General features: G+C 35.9%; 1 protein-coding gene across 1 annotated transcript in view; it reads left to right on the plus strand.

Moving 5' to 3' along the window:
• Nucleotides 1–9,048, plus strand: part of LOC131044362 (uncharacterized) — a 106,197-nt gene extending 97,149 nt beyond the window's left edge. Inside the window, exon 6 of the mRNA XM_057977677.2 lies at nucleotides 8,662–9,048. Coding sequence (XP_057833660.1) covers nucleotides 8,662–8,826 — 165 coding nt within the window. The 3' untranslated portion in view covers nucleotides 8,827–9,048. The remainder of the gene's footprint in view (nucleotides 1–8,661) is intronic.
• The last annotated feature ends 7,015 nt before the right edge of the window (nucleotides 9,049–16,063 follow it).

Below are 16,063 nucleotides of genomic sequence, written 5' to 3' on the forward strand. Positions count from 1 at the left end.
GCTTGAGGGAGCATAAACTCTTTGGTAAGCTATCCAAGTGTACCTTCTATCAAGACAAGGTGCATTATCTAGGCCATATCATTTCAGTAAGGGATCGCAGTAGATCCAGAGAAAATTAAGGCAATCGTGGAGTGGCCTATATCATAGAATGTGGCTGAAGATCAAAGCTTCATGGGACTTGTAGGATACTACGAGAAGTTTGTAGAAGGGTTTTCTAGAATTGCAACACCAATCACTTGAGTCCAAAAGAAAGGAAAAAGATTTGAATGACTGACAAGTGTGTGCAATCTTTCGAGCTTTTGAAGGAAAAGCTTACTGCAACTCTGATTTTGACTATACCTGATCCAAATGGGCAATATACCTTGATAACCGATGCATCAAAAGATGGTGTAGGAGGAGTTCTAATGTAGAATGAGCAAGTGGTGGCTTATGAGGTGAGGAAGTTGAAGCAATATGAGCTGAATTATGCACAGGATGACTTAGAATTGGCAGCCATAGTTTGTGTGCTACAAATGTGGAGACAACATCTCTTGTGAAAGCCATTCAAATTAAAGATAGACCATCTAGGACTGAAGTATATCTTTACTCAACTCAATTTCAATGCTCGACAAAGATGGCTAGAATTTCTCAGCGAATATGACTTCAGGGTTGAGTATATTGAAGGAAAGGAAAATAGAGTAGCTGATGCTCTTAGCAAGAAGGCATCTAGCAGCCATGACTACTGCAAGGTCTAGTTTGAGACAAGTGGTTCAAAATCTACAAGGAGACGAGCACTATTCTAGAGTGAAGCAAGCCTTAAAGAAGAACCCTGCAGACCATCGTTTTGATGGATATGTGTTTGAATCAGCTGGGTTTCTGAGATACCAAGGAAGAATGTACATTCCCAACTTACGAGATTTGGGAAAGTTGATGTTAGAAGAAATCCACAACCTCTCTATGTATTTGGCCAAGACTCGAGAAGGATGTGATTGAATTTGTGGCTTGATGCTTGGAGTGCCAATGAGTCAAGGCTGAACATGTGCATCTAGTAAGGCTTTTGTACCCACATGACATACCTTATTATAAATGGCAAGTGATTAGTATAGATTTCATTCAAGGTTTGCCTATGTCCAAGAATACACATGGCATCATCTTGGTAGTTATGGATAAGTTAACCTTAGCCAAGAAGTTTGTCCAAGAGTTTTTTTGTTTCCATGGAGTACTTGAGATGATTATATCAGATCAAGATACTTGCATTAATTCTAAATTTTGGACAATATTGATTGTAGATTTGGGAACAAGATTGAATTTCAGTTCAGCATACCACCCACAAATAGATGGCCAAACAAAAAGAATGAACTAGGTTGTTGAAGACCTACTTAGGACTTAGGATGTATTATATGGATCAACAGTATAAGTGGGAGGAGTATCTTCCATTTGTGGAGTTTGTATGTAATAACTCCTACCGTGCATCTTTGGGAATGGCACCATTTGAAGCTCTTAAAGGGCGAAAGTGTCACACATCTATCAGTTGGGATAAGGTGGAAGATAGAATTGTGATTGGTCCAGATATGCTTAGAGACATTGATGATCAAATGAGATTGATCAAGTAGAGATTAAAGGAAGCAACGAATAGATAGAATAGTTATGTAGTTAAGAACAAGACTTTCATACAATTTTCAGTTGGGGACAGAGTCTTTTTGAGGGTCAAATCTCGTAAGAGTTCCATATCTTTCGACAAATAATCCAAAGTAGCACTCAGATTTGTGGTTCCATTTGATGTGTTGTAAGTGATAAACCTAGTTGCTTACAAACTTGCTCTAGCACCTACTCTTTCCTGAATCCACAATGTGTTTCATGTTTCTATGCTCAAACCATATCATCCTGACACAACCCATATACTTCATTGGCATGCTTTACGGGTACAGTATCTAGGAGTGGTGCTAGTGGAGCCCATTTGAATCGTTGATAGATGCAACGTTAAGTTGTGTAATAGAGATATTGTTCAATATAAGGTCCAATGGGACCAATATTTTGTGGAGTGCCACATGGGAGAATGTAGAGGAGACAGATTGTTCTTTTCCGCATTTTAGGACTTAGTTTGAGATACTTTGTTTGTATTTGGATACTTTTGTTTGCATTAGTGTGATACTTTTTTTTTTTGGTTTTAGTGTGTATAATAAGACATCGAGACGATGTCTCTTCTTCGTGGAGAAGGATGGCGCATTTCCAACCTTACACTTTTGCAAGTTGCTTTGTCATTTCCCCTTTTTTAAGTAAGGAAATAATTTAATAATTTAATATAAGTTGCCCAAAAAGTAATTTTATGTGCATCAAAAGGCAACTTATATTTTATTATTAAAATATAGATTACTACAAGGTGATATTAATTGGAAAGGTCCTTAAGTCAATTCGTAATTACATTTTTGGAGGAAAAAGGAGATACAGAAAATTATATTTTATTTCCTCAAAAGTGCCTAAAAATTGAGGATTTGAGGATAGAAGGAATCTAGCTTATGATCGATTTCTTATTTCTTGAGAACAAACATAGGTTATTTTTGGTTTTCCCTAGTATGAAAACCCTCCTAGCCATTTGAGTAATTCCATCTAGGGATTTCCTGTGCGCTTAAGAATGGATTTGGGGATGAGAACTCCTATCACTTTTCAAGTGATTCCATTTAGGGTTATCTTTAGTGTTGAACGATTCCAGTTCCTTTTGGATTTTGGTGTTTGGTTATTTGGAGCTGAGTTTTTTCATGTTTTTGTGTATGGTTTAGTATCTTTTTTGTTTGCTTGTGGTGTGATATTTTCAAAAAATAATATACTACGATTTGGAGTTTTTAGATCTCTAGTTTGTGTGCAATGTGAATTATTTTTGAGATTGTGAGTAATATCTATTTGAAGAATTTATCCACTATTCTTGTAAGTGTTGTTGTGGAAAGGCATTGAATTGCTAAAAACAGCTAATCTTCTTGTTTATTTCTGCTGAGTAATTCCCAACACAATTTACTAGTTGAATGATGGTGATTTGAGAATGTTTTTGTGGCCATATTGTTCATCGTCAAAGGTATCCCTCATTTCAATCTTGATGTCCAACCTTGTTGATGGTTGTGGATCTTTCCAATTGTATTTGTTGGTTGTGCCAAACTACAAAGTACTTTAATCTCTTAATCCCTTCAAGTTCAGAATCGCTGTTCATAATAAGTCTTATGTAGAAAATATGTAAAGTGTTCAAAATTCTGTGTGTATAAAGTGACTCTGCTGTAAGTGTTTTTATTTTTCGTCATTGTCATCATTTTCATTTGAGACTATTTAAAATCTTCAAATTTGGCCTTACACAGGCAGCTGCATTTCCTATCACTTTCCAAGTCTTTTCTATAAATCTAAGTTGTGCAATTAAATACCAGGATACCATGCTCCTTGACATGTTCCGTCAAAAGTTCACATGTCTCTTTTATGTCTCCACATCTTGTTCTTGCTTTTGAAATACGATAATTAATATGAAGGCATGAAACGGTGAAGAATTATGAGGTGTATTTCATAAAGTTTGTGAAGGAGCATTTAATAAATCTAGCATATGATGGTTATCTTACCACTAATATTCACTATATGTGAGGATGCCACTGTATTGTAGTTGCAGTGTAGTAAAATAATAACCTAATTATTTTGTTTTAAAACTGGTCTCATATATATACATTCACTATGTGCGAAAAGTAGACTCACTTAAACATGGCAAACCACTTATTTCAAATCGATCCAGAACGTGTATTGCAATAATCCATGTTGATTAAAGAAATGGGCAGTGGTTTGGATTACGATAAACTTGATGGGGAAACTATCATGGAACCAAGGATAGTATGATTGCATAGAAATCTTAGCCTAGACAAAGCACATGGGTGGTTTGATTAAATGCCATTAAGAAATGGTGTCTTGAGTAATGCCATCAGTTAGAGTATGTTCCAAATTAATTATAAAAGAAAGGATTTAGAAGTTTTTAAGGAGAAAATAAATAAAAATTAATCCCTTGGTTGATTGCACTTAAACTAGAGTTGATAAGAGGGTTAAAAAAATGGAATTTTAATTAGATTTTATAAATGGCAAGAGTAACTTCGTAGCAGCAAGTTTGTGAGTAAACATATTTATATCGTAACTTTATGTAATATGATTGTTAGAATGCTATGCCCTCTTGACATCAAAATGGCATTATCTTGTTCCTTTAATAGTTACTCAATATGAGCTTTGACATTCAATAGTTAATATCGTAGGTAACAAGGACTTCATTAATGAAACTATCGTTAATTCAAGGGCTTTGTAGAGTTAAGAGATAACAAATTACAATCATATAGTATGGAATCCTGTAGTATCTTATAGTGACCATCAAGATCGTATTTAGTTATGAGTGTCAAGTGCAATTATTTTCTAGTAATAACAAACTACATAAGATAAATAAATGAGAAGGCTAAGAATATTATGATTCATATTATTGAATGTACATCTTCATACAACGATATAAAGGGTATGGTGTTGTTATATGCTTTTGAGTATGACTTGGGCACCAATCATGCTTAATTAGAGTAGTAAGGGATCCCCAACTCTATCATGTTGTTTCTAATGGGTGACTTAGATGATAAAACCTCACATGGTTTAGATCAGGATATAACTTAAACGTACATGGTAATTATTACAATAATGTAACTTCATCCACTATGGCCTATCACCATAGCCTAGTGATGAAGTATATGGTTTGGGTGAACTAAGGTAATTTACTTGTTGAGTGATAAGGTCAGCCCCTAGGTGGACTTTGGATATGTCACTCATGTATGAGACAAAATGGTTGTCTAGTATCTATATAGATTATCTCAACTTTGGAAAAGGGGTTGGCTTTCCTGACATATTATTAAGCACTAATCATAATTGAGAATTAGAAAAGGAATCCTATAGGCAGCTATGGAATTTGACTATCTTTATTTGATAAGATTGGATATGATGTGGGCACCAATATAAATTGAGCTATATATATATGTTTATGACCCTATACCTATAATGAGTTGCAACTTAAGATGATACTATAGATATCATATGCATTGATATTATTAATTATAGAATTGTATCCCTTCGAGAAACTCTAAGTGGTTTTGTACTCCTACATTGGTGTATATGTGACTAATAAACAGATCAAGTTGGAAAAGTTTTGGATATAACCATCTTGGTCAACTATGCTTTGGAAAAATCTATTGTTGAGAGTCTGAGACAATAAGTGTAATAAGTTCATTTAATATTATTTTACCTTCATTTCTTAATGCAATAATAAGACATATTATATAATTTTAGAATGGTGTTGGGGTAAAGACTATTTATTGATCCCTTCAGTATAAGAACCTAATTATAGATCATATTGTACTACCAATGGAACTACTTTCCTATGAGTTTTTGTGAACCAAGGTAATTTGTGTTGAGTAGTAGGCCTAGCTAAGTTGAAGTGATGAAATCTTGGGAACATGTGTATAGGGGCCTTTTGAGAGACCTTGTAAGGAGAACTATGTGTGACTTTGACCTGTTTAGAAGCGGGAATGTAGGTGGTCCTTGGGTGAAGGATGCTCCTGTGACCTCAAGTCCGTAGGGGTAGGGTCCAGGGGGGATAACTCCAAGGTTTGGAGTTGTTCCTAACCTGTCGACCTTTCCTCTTTAGTAGGTTCCAAATGAGGCAGAATAGGTATTAGAAGATTATGAAAGAGTTAAGAAAACCTTATAAATTGTATTGGATATATATATATAAAGTTGTGAATGATGAGTTGATAAGTGAAAGGGTAGACAACCTTATGGTCAGTTTGTTTATCTATTGAGTAGAGACAATCTTATGTTGGATCCAAGTGATCTTATGCGGTTATGTAATTTAATCCTAGACTTATAAGACTGTGTATATACTCTTAGATCGATCAATTATAATCTACTTGTTCTAAATTAGGAACCTCTCTTCCAGTTATAGCGTTAAGCCATGTACAGGTGCTAACTTTTATGACTACAAATGGAGTAAGGGCCCTATGAGGGGCATAGGTAGAGGTTGTATACCTCAATGCATAGGCTACCCTTCTGCATCTGAGGTGATGACCGATGGAAATCCTATGACCCGCTTGAGATAAGCTTATCCGCTCGAGATTGACAATAGTCAAGGAGCATACTATGTCGGTACACTGTTAGCCGTACCCCTAGTTAGCGGATGGTTGCGGCTAGTTGCATGCAGGCGAGGGATACCCCGCATTGATCTAGGGTATTGGGCGGATTCTGCCAAGAGCATGTAGGCTTGGGGGCCAGTTGCATGCTGACGATGGATGTCCCTGTTGCTTAGCCGTCTGATGGACTGCAGGGAAGAGAATTTCTAATGAAGACTAGGTAGGTAATAATTGGACCAAACCTTGTTTAATTTGGGCATATATTTTTGTGGAAGTGGTATACTTGACTTAGGGTGAGGATAGATACCCGGTGTAGTATGGGATACATTGAACCTTGTTCCCACTTGCTTGTTGGTGCGAAAGACTAGACAAAAGAATGTGTCCCAAGGTGTAGTGCGTAGTGCGTAGTGCAGTGACATTTCTTTTATTTGGGATGCACTATGGGCAAGTGGTAGCTAGTTGTTAAAGATATGTCAGTTCCTCGTTCTGGAAATCCTTGTCACTAGGTATGGGATGCCTACTGAAGCTAGTCACTATATACGAGAGATGTATATTGAAGCTAGTCCTTATGAATATGGGATGTATGATAGAGCTAGTCACTTTGTACATGTGATGTAAGCCGGAGCTAGTAATCATGTGTATGATGTGGTCAAGCTAGTCACCATGTGAAAAAGGGAAGTGTGCTCGAATCACTCTTTATGGAATTGGAAATGGTGAAAAGATATGTCCCTTAACTAATTGTGTATCTTTGTATGTTACTTGATGGCAATTGATTATTGCTATATTATAAATGAACCAATTTGATAAATAGTCTTGGTTTAAAGAGAGAACAAATATCTTATATAAGAGGAGAGAATGAACTCCCTCTAAGGGATACGTAGGTAGGGTCATTGGAATGAACCCTCGAGGCTTAAGTCTAGGTCTAATAGGGATCTTGACCTCAAGAGCTCACCACCTTTGAGTGCAACTATGCCACAACTGTGCAAGCATATGTGGTGGTGTAGAATTGTCACCACTAAGGCAATATAAGAAATTAAGAAGCTGACATTTCTAAGTTAGACCGAGAAGTTTGTTTAAATAAGTTGGTACTTGTGAATGTTATAAATAAATAAATAATAAAAAAAAAATTTGTAGTTTTTGAGGGGTCGATATTACATATGACACATCGCAGACACGTGCATTGGACACATACAGATACAGGCACAGATCCACACACACCTAGAAAGAAAATAAAATAATATACGTGAGCTAGATGTTTAACTTCATATGTTTGTTTGTTGTCATACTCAATCAAACTTACAATTCAAAGATATTATTATTTTATAATTAGATGTCTGCAAGGAAAAAGTATTATTGGATTGCCGTGCCACTTTTAGAATTTTATCATATGTAACTTTTTGGTATTATTCTTTCCTTCAATCTATCACATTTTCTTAATGTCATTGATACAATGCAAAATTCTAAAATTGCAATGGCTTTGAACTCATTTAGTATTGATTTTAATTGGATGAACAGGTTTTACATTATCTTTATTTGGATGTCAGGTGTTTGGCATCTTGAAAATAATTATTTAGGAAGATATAAATGTTTTGGTTGAAACTTCAGAATAGCCAATTCTTCATTCACTGTAATAAGACAAACTGGTCTAGTTACCAGATATGACGAAAAAATTACTAATTTTCTTCCCTTTAAATACAAGACCAGTTATTAGATGTAGGTTTGATATGGCCTTTATGTTACTCTACATATCTTGCTACAGCCTGAATACAACACCCGGATAGGGCACAAATTGTTTTGATGCACTCCATAAATCTCCAAGGTATTTGTATTGGGATATGCATTGGATACACAGATATGGATACAATAGGGGTGCGGCAGAATATTAGATAACCTAGTGTTGCTTAACTGGAATATAGAACCACTACATGCTTAAGTAACATGCATAACCTTCAAGGCTGTTTGATAACAATGCTACGTTGTCTTGCATATTATTCCTGAAAAAACACCTCAAAAATGACTTATAATTTCCCGACAAGGCTGGCATGGGTGAGTTTCAGTAAGCATTTTGTAATGTAAAGCCATTTTTGTATTATCCAAATCTCCAGCTCATCACCAGAGAAGTGTTATTTGAGCCATATGTTGTGCGCATGCATGAAAGATTATGCATACCCACATTTTCTTATAATCTGAATGCATGCTTTTGTTGGCTCTGGACTTTGAGAAAATGATTTCTTTGCCATTTCAACTCTTCAAATTAATCATACAATTTCGACCAAGAGTCCAATCATAATTGCTCATAGTTATTTAGCATGACATGTGCCTCTTTTTAAGTGCAGAAATGTTAAGTTGCAGGATTCATTGGAAACATGAAAATCTGTCTAGGACACCTTATTTATGTACATGAAGGAATACAACTGGACAATAATGTAAACTTTGTTGCAGCTAATTTTGATTATGATTCATAATTTTATTTCAATTGTTTGTGATTTAGTTTCTTTCTGGATTGCATCAGGTGAGGAGGCAACTACAAGTGAGTCTAGAAAAGGAGAATTTAATTATGCCAGAAAATTTAACAATGTGTGGGGAGTATGAATTGCCTTTGCGGTTGCCAAAGGTGATTCCATTGGTTGATGGCAATACAAATATTCTCTTAAAAGTTAAAATCCAAAGGAAGTAGCAGTGTATTCTCTTTATTGACAATGGTATGCATTTTCTGCTATATGTTTGGCAGTATTGCTGCATTGGTGTTAAATTTTTCCAATTTTGAATGTTTTCTGTCGCCAGAGCCAGAGCTTCATTCTGGATTGATCAAAATCAGATTTGGCTTTCTCCATTTCTGATGATTTGTTGAATTTGAATCTTTGTTCAAGTAAGGAATAGACTGCGTTTATTCTTAGCATCTTTGATATTTATTTATTATTAATTGTTATTGTTTTCTGCAAATTCTTTTTCATTGGTAAAAGTTTAATATGTTTTTCTTAAGTCATGTATCATCACTATCTCCAGCATCTGGTGGTCTCCCAATCTGGGTTTGCAGACCCTGTATGAGTTAATGATCACTATGCACAACTTCTGTCTGCAAATCCAAGTATGAGTTAATGCAATTAAAGAAAAGAGATGCCAGCTAAGTACAAAATTCTGACACCTATTGCAACAACAAATGTATATCTATCAAGGAAGCAAACATAAAATCAGAGCTAAGCATAACCAATTGAGGAAAGAAGAGCTGATAACCAGATCAGTGATCACACGAGTCCCTATGCTCAGCAAATGAATTTACTCAATGACAAAACATAAATAAAACAAGTACTTGCACTTAATCCAGTCAGCAATGGATGCCCTATCGACTTTAACATGTGCAAATCATATAGAAAGAGATCCTAACATTCATAGAAGTGGAATTAACCACTATATACATACACAAATTAAACAAACTCAGATTTTCACCAGGATAAAACCTAATCTGGGTGAAAAATTCCATCATAAGGAGCAATTACTTATTCCACTATGCAAAAGAAAGTAAAAATGTTTTACAAAAGCCAGCTCGGTCCATACAGGCATGAACAATGTTTAGAGAGTACTGAATCAATCAAACAAGCACTCCCCATACTTGCATACACATGACTTGTCTTACAATAATTGCTGCACTACCACTATCATGAGTGTCTAATCCCTTCTAAACATAGACAAAGCAGTAAAGACCTACCCACAGCTTCCTTAAGGTGAAAAGTTGGAAGGTCTGTAAATGTATTGTAATTTCCAATTTAATGGACAAGTTATATGCAGGATTGTGTATTTCAATTTGATATTATGTCAATGATACTAATATTGTTATCTTTCTCTTTTACTGCAGGTAAGGAGAATGAACATGTATCAATTTCAATGTCATCTCCTTTGATTGGAATGATGTATAAATAGTAGGGTGGCCACGATCAAGTGGCACCTTGATCGGACATGTCTTTTAGACATGTCTGACCAAGATGTCACTTGGTCGTGACCCCTACTAACAACATCCAATCCATAACTAATCGGTGCTTCAATCATACCCGATAATGCATCGGTATCTTTAATGATAACAACGTTTATAACATGCCCGATAATGAATCGGTATCATCGTTGATGATAATAGTGCTGAATCATATCGATCGATATGTTAATGATAATAGTGCTTAAACATATTCGATCGATATCATGTCTTTTGTTAATTGTTGCAGATATATAAAACATACCCGATTATGAATTGGTATCAAAGCATATGGATTAACATAAACAATAATTGTTAGCATTATATGCTATCGGGTTAATACCCCGATAGCGCGATATTGATATCACGTGTTTAGGTGATATCTTGTCATAATAAAATGATGAATCTATTATATCAAATAGATTGTTGGTACCCTATGTCACATGCTTAGAGTAATGTTTTATGTTTGTATTCTATGTTCTAATGGTACTCCATATTATATGTATAGATGATATATATTCTTGGAGACTGACATTTTGAAAAAGAAATGTGATGCAGGTTATCTTATCTTCCAAAAGCTAAGAGGGAGTGTTAATGCATTAGTAGCCTCTGCAAGATAAGACTCTCCTAACTCAATAATCTCCTATATTCTGTTTACTCATTTCATGCTTTATGTTATCAGACTATAACATTGGTCACAATTATGATATTGATATTGGATTAGATTGACGACATGCTTAACTATGTTAAGTGTCAATCTATAATGCTATCCGGGCTATTAACCCGATAGCATATTAATGTCGATTCATATCGGCATTAATATGCTATCGGGTTAAAATTATGATATTGATATTGGATTAGATTGACGACATGCTTAACTATGTTAAGTGTCAATCTATAATGCTATCCGGGCTATTAACCCGATAGCATATTAATGATGAATCGACATTAATATGCTATCGGGTTAATAGCCCGGATAGCATTATAGATTGACACTTAACATAGTTAAGCATGTCGTCAATCTAATCCAATATCAATATCATAATTTTAACCCGATAGCATATTAATGCCGATATGAATCGACATTAATATGCTATCGGGTTAATAGCCCGGATAGCATTATAGATTGACACTTAACATAGTTAAGCATGTCGTCAATCTAATCCAATATCAATATCATAATTGTGACCAATGTTATAGTCTGATAACATAAAGCATGAAATGAGTAAACAGAATATAGGAGATTATTGAGTTAGGAGAGTCTTATCTTGCAGAGGCTACTAATGCATTAACACTCCCTCTTAGCTTTTGGAAGATAAGATAACCTGCATCACATTTCTTTTTCAAAATGTCAGTCTCCAAGAATATATATCATCTATACATATAATATGGAGTACCATTAGAACATAGAATACAAACATAAAACATTACTCTAAGCATGTGACATAGGGTACCAACAATCTATTTGATATAATAGATTCATCATTTTATTATGACAAGATATCACCTAAACACGTGATATCAGTATCGCCTAAACACGCAATACTGAGGATAAACATATGAGGTGGTTAAATTCTCATCTTATCCAGGTTGTGATATGTGCACAAACATTTCATACAAATGTTTTATCACAACAACATCATGGCACATCCATGACATACCAGAGATCAAACATGATAACTAGTTCGAGAATCATAAGATCGTCACCTTATGATGTCTGCATACAAGTGTTCATAATTTGAGAGATCGTCACCTCTTAGATACGAGGACAGGGGGTAAAACCTAGACTGTCCCAATATGACAAAAGAAGTTTACATTTTCAACATCTTATTTACAAAGCAGATTACCTTTCTATCATACCTAAACTCTTTCTGAAGTGATCAACCTTCACTCTGGAAAGTGGTTTGGTCAGAATATATGCAGTCTGATCTCCTGTATTAACATATTCTATTTTGATCACATTTTTGTCTACCATGTTTCATACATAACGGTATGGGATCTCAATATGTTTGGATCTATCATGGAACACTGGATTCACTGAAAGTTTTATGCAACTTTGATCGTCGCAATGGATGATAGTAGGTTTCATCGGATTGCCAAACAATCCCACAAGCAACTTGCTAAGCCACACTGCTTCTCGGGCAGCCATGGAGGTTGCAATGTATTCAGCCTCGGTGGAACTTTGCGTTACAGAAGACTGCTTTCTGCTGATCCAGGATATCATGGCTGATCCCAAACTGAAGCAGCACCCAGAGGTGCTTTTCCGATCAGTCACACTTCCAGCCCAATCCGAATCTGAGAATTCGTGTAGATTAAGATCAATTTTCTTATACTTGAGATCAAGGTTTAAGGTGCCTTGTAAATATCTCATAATGTGTTTTACTGCTACCAGATGTATCTCTTTTGGCTCACACATAAATTAACTCAAGGCATTTACTGCATAGCAGATATCTGGTCTTGTATTTACCAGATACATAAGATACCCAATCATTTGCCTGTATAGAGTGGGGTCAGTAGAAGGTGATTCTGCTGCTGCTTCCTTAAGTTTATGAAGATTGGTTTCCATTGGAGCGGTCATAGGTCTACAGTTGAGCATTCCAAATCTCTTCAGGATATCTAATGTATGCTTGCCTTGGTTTAGCACAATATTGTCAGGATTCTGCCATACTTCCAACCCTAGGAAATAATGAAGGAATCCCAAGTCCATATCAAATTCTTTGGATAGCTCTTTCTTGCATTGATCTATAAGATGATCCTCTCCTATGATTAATAAATCATCAACATATAAAATCATTATTAGCATATCACCTTTACTCTGTTTGTAGTAGAGATTAGGATTTGCTTCATTTTTAGAGAAACCTAGTGTTGATAGATATGTGTCAATTCTTTCATACTAGGCCCTGGGAGCCTGTTTGAGCCCATATAGAGCTTTCTTGAGTCTGCACACATGAGATTCTGCATGATGGATCTCAAACCCTTCAGGTTGCTCTAGGTATACTTCTTTAGATATCTCTCCATTAAGAAAAGCTGTCTTTACATCCATTTGATGTACCTTCCATCCCTTTGCTGCTGCAATGGCTAGTACAACTCTTATTGAGGTATATAGGGCTACAGGAGCAAATGTTTCTTCATAGTCTATCCCTTCTTTTTGAGAAAAACCTCTGGCTACAAATCTCGCCTTATATTTTTCAATGCTGCCATCTGCTGCATGTTTGATCTTGAAGAGCCATTTAGAAGAAACAACAGACTTCTTAGTTGGTCTAGGGACAATTTCCTATACATCATTTTTTATTATGGATTGATACTCTTCAGACATAGCATCCTTCCATACTTGATGTTTAAGGGCATCTGTTACATTGTCAGGTTCGTTTTTAGATAGGTCATTCATAAGAGCAACATAGCTTGTAAATTTATTAGGTCTTTTTCTTTCTCTGAAGGTTTCAGAAGGAGCAGCAAACCTCTGAGCTTCTTCTACAATTTTGGTGGTCCATAGTGGTCTTTTCTTGAGATTTCTAGGTGTGTTTTCATTTTCATTTTCAGTTTCATCTAGATTCTCCCTTTGAAACTCAGGGGCAAGATTTTCATCTAAGTTAGAGGTAGGTACATAGATTTCAGGTTCTATGAAGTTCTGGGCTCTTTTGAAAGCCAGGTCTTCTTCAAATATTACATCCCTACTTAGTTCAATATTTCTTTGACCAGGTACATAGATTCTGTAGGCTTTAGAGGTTTCACTATATCCTACAAGCAATCCTCTTTTTCCAGAAGGTTCTAGTTTTAGTCTCTTTTCTTTAGGTATATGGATATAGACAGGACATCCAAATATCCTAAGGTGACTAATATCAGGCTTAATCTTAGTGAATACTTCCTCAGAAGTTTTGTCCTCAAGATGGGAGTGAGGGCACTTGTTCTGTATATACACAACGGTGCTGGAAGCTTGAGCCCAAAGATTAGTGTTAAGGTTTTGATCTAATATTATGGCTTTGGCAGCTTCAACTATAGTCCTATTTTTTCTTTCTGCTACCCCATTTTGTTGGGGGTTATAAGGTATAGTAAGCTCCCTCTTAATCCCATTATCTCTACAAAATTCTTTAAATGAATCTAATGTGTATTCCCCCCCATTGTCAGTTCTTAGGGTTTTAACTTTGTTTCCTGAGTGGTTTTCAGTCAGTGATTTAAATTCTTTAAATCTAGAGAGGATCTCTTCTGATTCTTTACTTTTTAGAAAGTAGATCCAAGTCTTCCTAGAGTAGTCATCAACAAATATTACATAATACAAGAATCCCCCTAGAGAGGATACAGACATAGGTCCACATACATAAGAATGAACTAACTCTAGAATTTTGCTAGTTTTCCTAGTACTATTTTGGAATGCACCTTTGGTATTCTTACCTAGGGCACATCATTTGCATGCCCCTGAATGATCTTGCTTTAATTTGGGTAGATCTGTGACAAGGTTTCCCATTGAAGATAAAGCCCTAAAATTCAGATGGCCTAATCTTCTATGCCAAACTTCATTTGCATTAGTAGCTTCATGGATTAGAGCTAGATTGGTTTCCGTGCACAGCTCATACAAATAGCCCTGTCTCTGTCCAATGGTCTTTGCCTTCTTGATGGAGGAGTTCCTTGGCCAGGCCAATACTTTGTTGTCCATGAACGTCACTCTGTATCCTTTATCTTCTAGTGCTGTTATAGAAACTAGGTTTCTTGTGATGCCGGGGACATATAGTACTCCTTCAAGCTGTAAGGTTATGCCTGTCTTCAATTTGATGGTGCAGGTTCCTACTCCTCTAACTGGATATGTGGAGTCATCTCCGATGGTTATGTCCTCATCACTCTCCTCTGTCATGGAATCAAGTGCTTCTCTAAACCCAGTGATGTGCCTGGATCAACCACTGTCAATTACCCATGAGTTGATTTTGTTAGAAGCTTGACTTGTGAGTGCTGAGTAGAATACATATTTCCCGGAGTCATCTTCCCCTTTAGTCTTCCCTGCTTTGACAAATGTAGCATGTTTCTTGGTTCTTTCTGGGCATTTTGCAACGAAGTGTCCGAACTGATCACATCTATAACATTGAATATGAGATAAGTCCTTCTTTGAAGTGTTCTTGCGTTGACGACCTTTTCTCTTTCTAAATTGCCTTTTCTTGTTTTGCTTGGTGGAGTTGGTGTTTAGAACTTGCAGGTCGTCATCTATATTCTTGTGTTTCATTCCTATTTTGTTCAATCTTGATTCCTCTTGGAGACAATCATCCCTTAATCTTTCAAATTTGGGATATTTGGACCTTGCATTGATGCCTTGGACGAATGTGCTCCATCCCCTAGGCAACCCATCTAAAGCAATGAGTGTTAGCTCTTTGCTTTGGATCTTGTAGTCCAGAGTTGCAAGTTCATCTTTTAGAACTGATATCCGCATAAAGTAGGCGTGGATTGTCTCCCCTTTGTTCATGGTGATATGATTTATTTCTCGTTTTAGTGCTAGAGTTTGACTTGCATTTGATATCTCAAATGTGCTTTCAAGAGCTTTGAACATTTTATAGGCTGTCTGATGTTTTCTTATGATGGGCATTATGTTGTTTCTCACCCCATCAACTATTATTTTTATTGCCTTTTCATTTCCCTCAATCCATGCTAGTTTGTCAGGTTCATTTTCTGGTTGATCATTTTTAGTTTGAACAAACAAATCCACTTTGTTCTCCTTTAAGATCATTTGAATTCTGAATTTCCACGTTGAAAAATCATCGCCACCTCCGAGTCTGTCTTCGAATCTGATAGCGCTGGCCATTTGAAGAAATGTGATGTAGTATATAACCTTGTTCTTTAAATTTGTTTCATGAAATTAAATAGCCTCAAGTTCGATCAACTTGGCTCTGATACCATGTAAATGTATTGTAATTTCCAATTTAATGGACAAGTTATATGCAGGATGGTGTATTTCAATTTGATATTATGT

This window comes from Cryptomeria japonica, chromosome 6 (genome assembly GCF_030272615.1).
Source record: "Cryptomeria japonica chromosome 6, Sugi_1.0, whole genome shotgun sequence".
Classification (NCBI taxonomy): domain Eukaryota; kingdom Viridiplantae; phylum Streptophyta; class Pinopsida; order Cupressales; family Cupressaceae; genus Cryptomeria; species Cryptomeria japonica.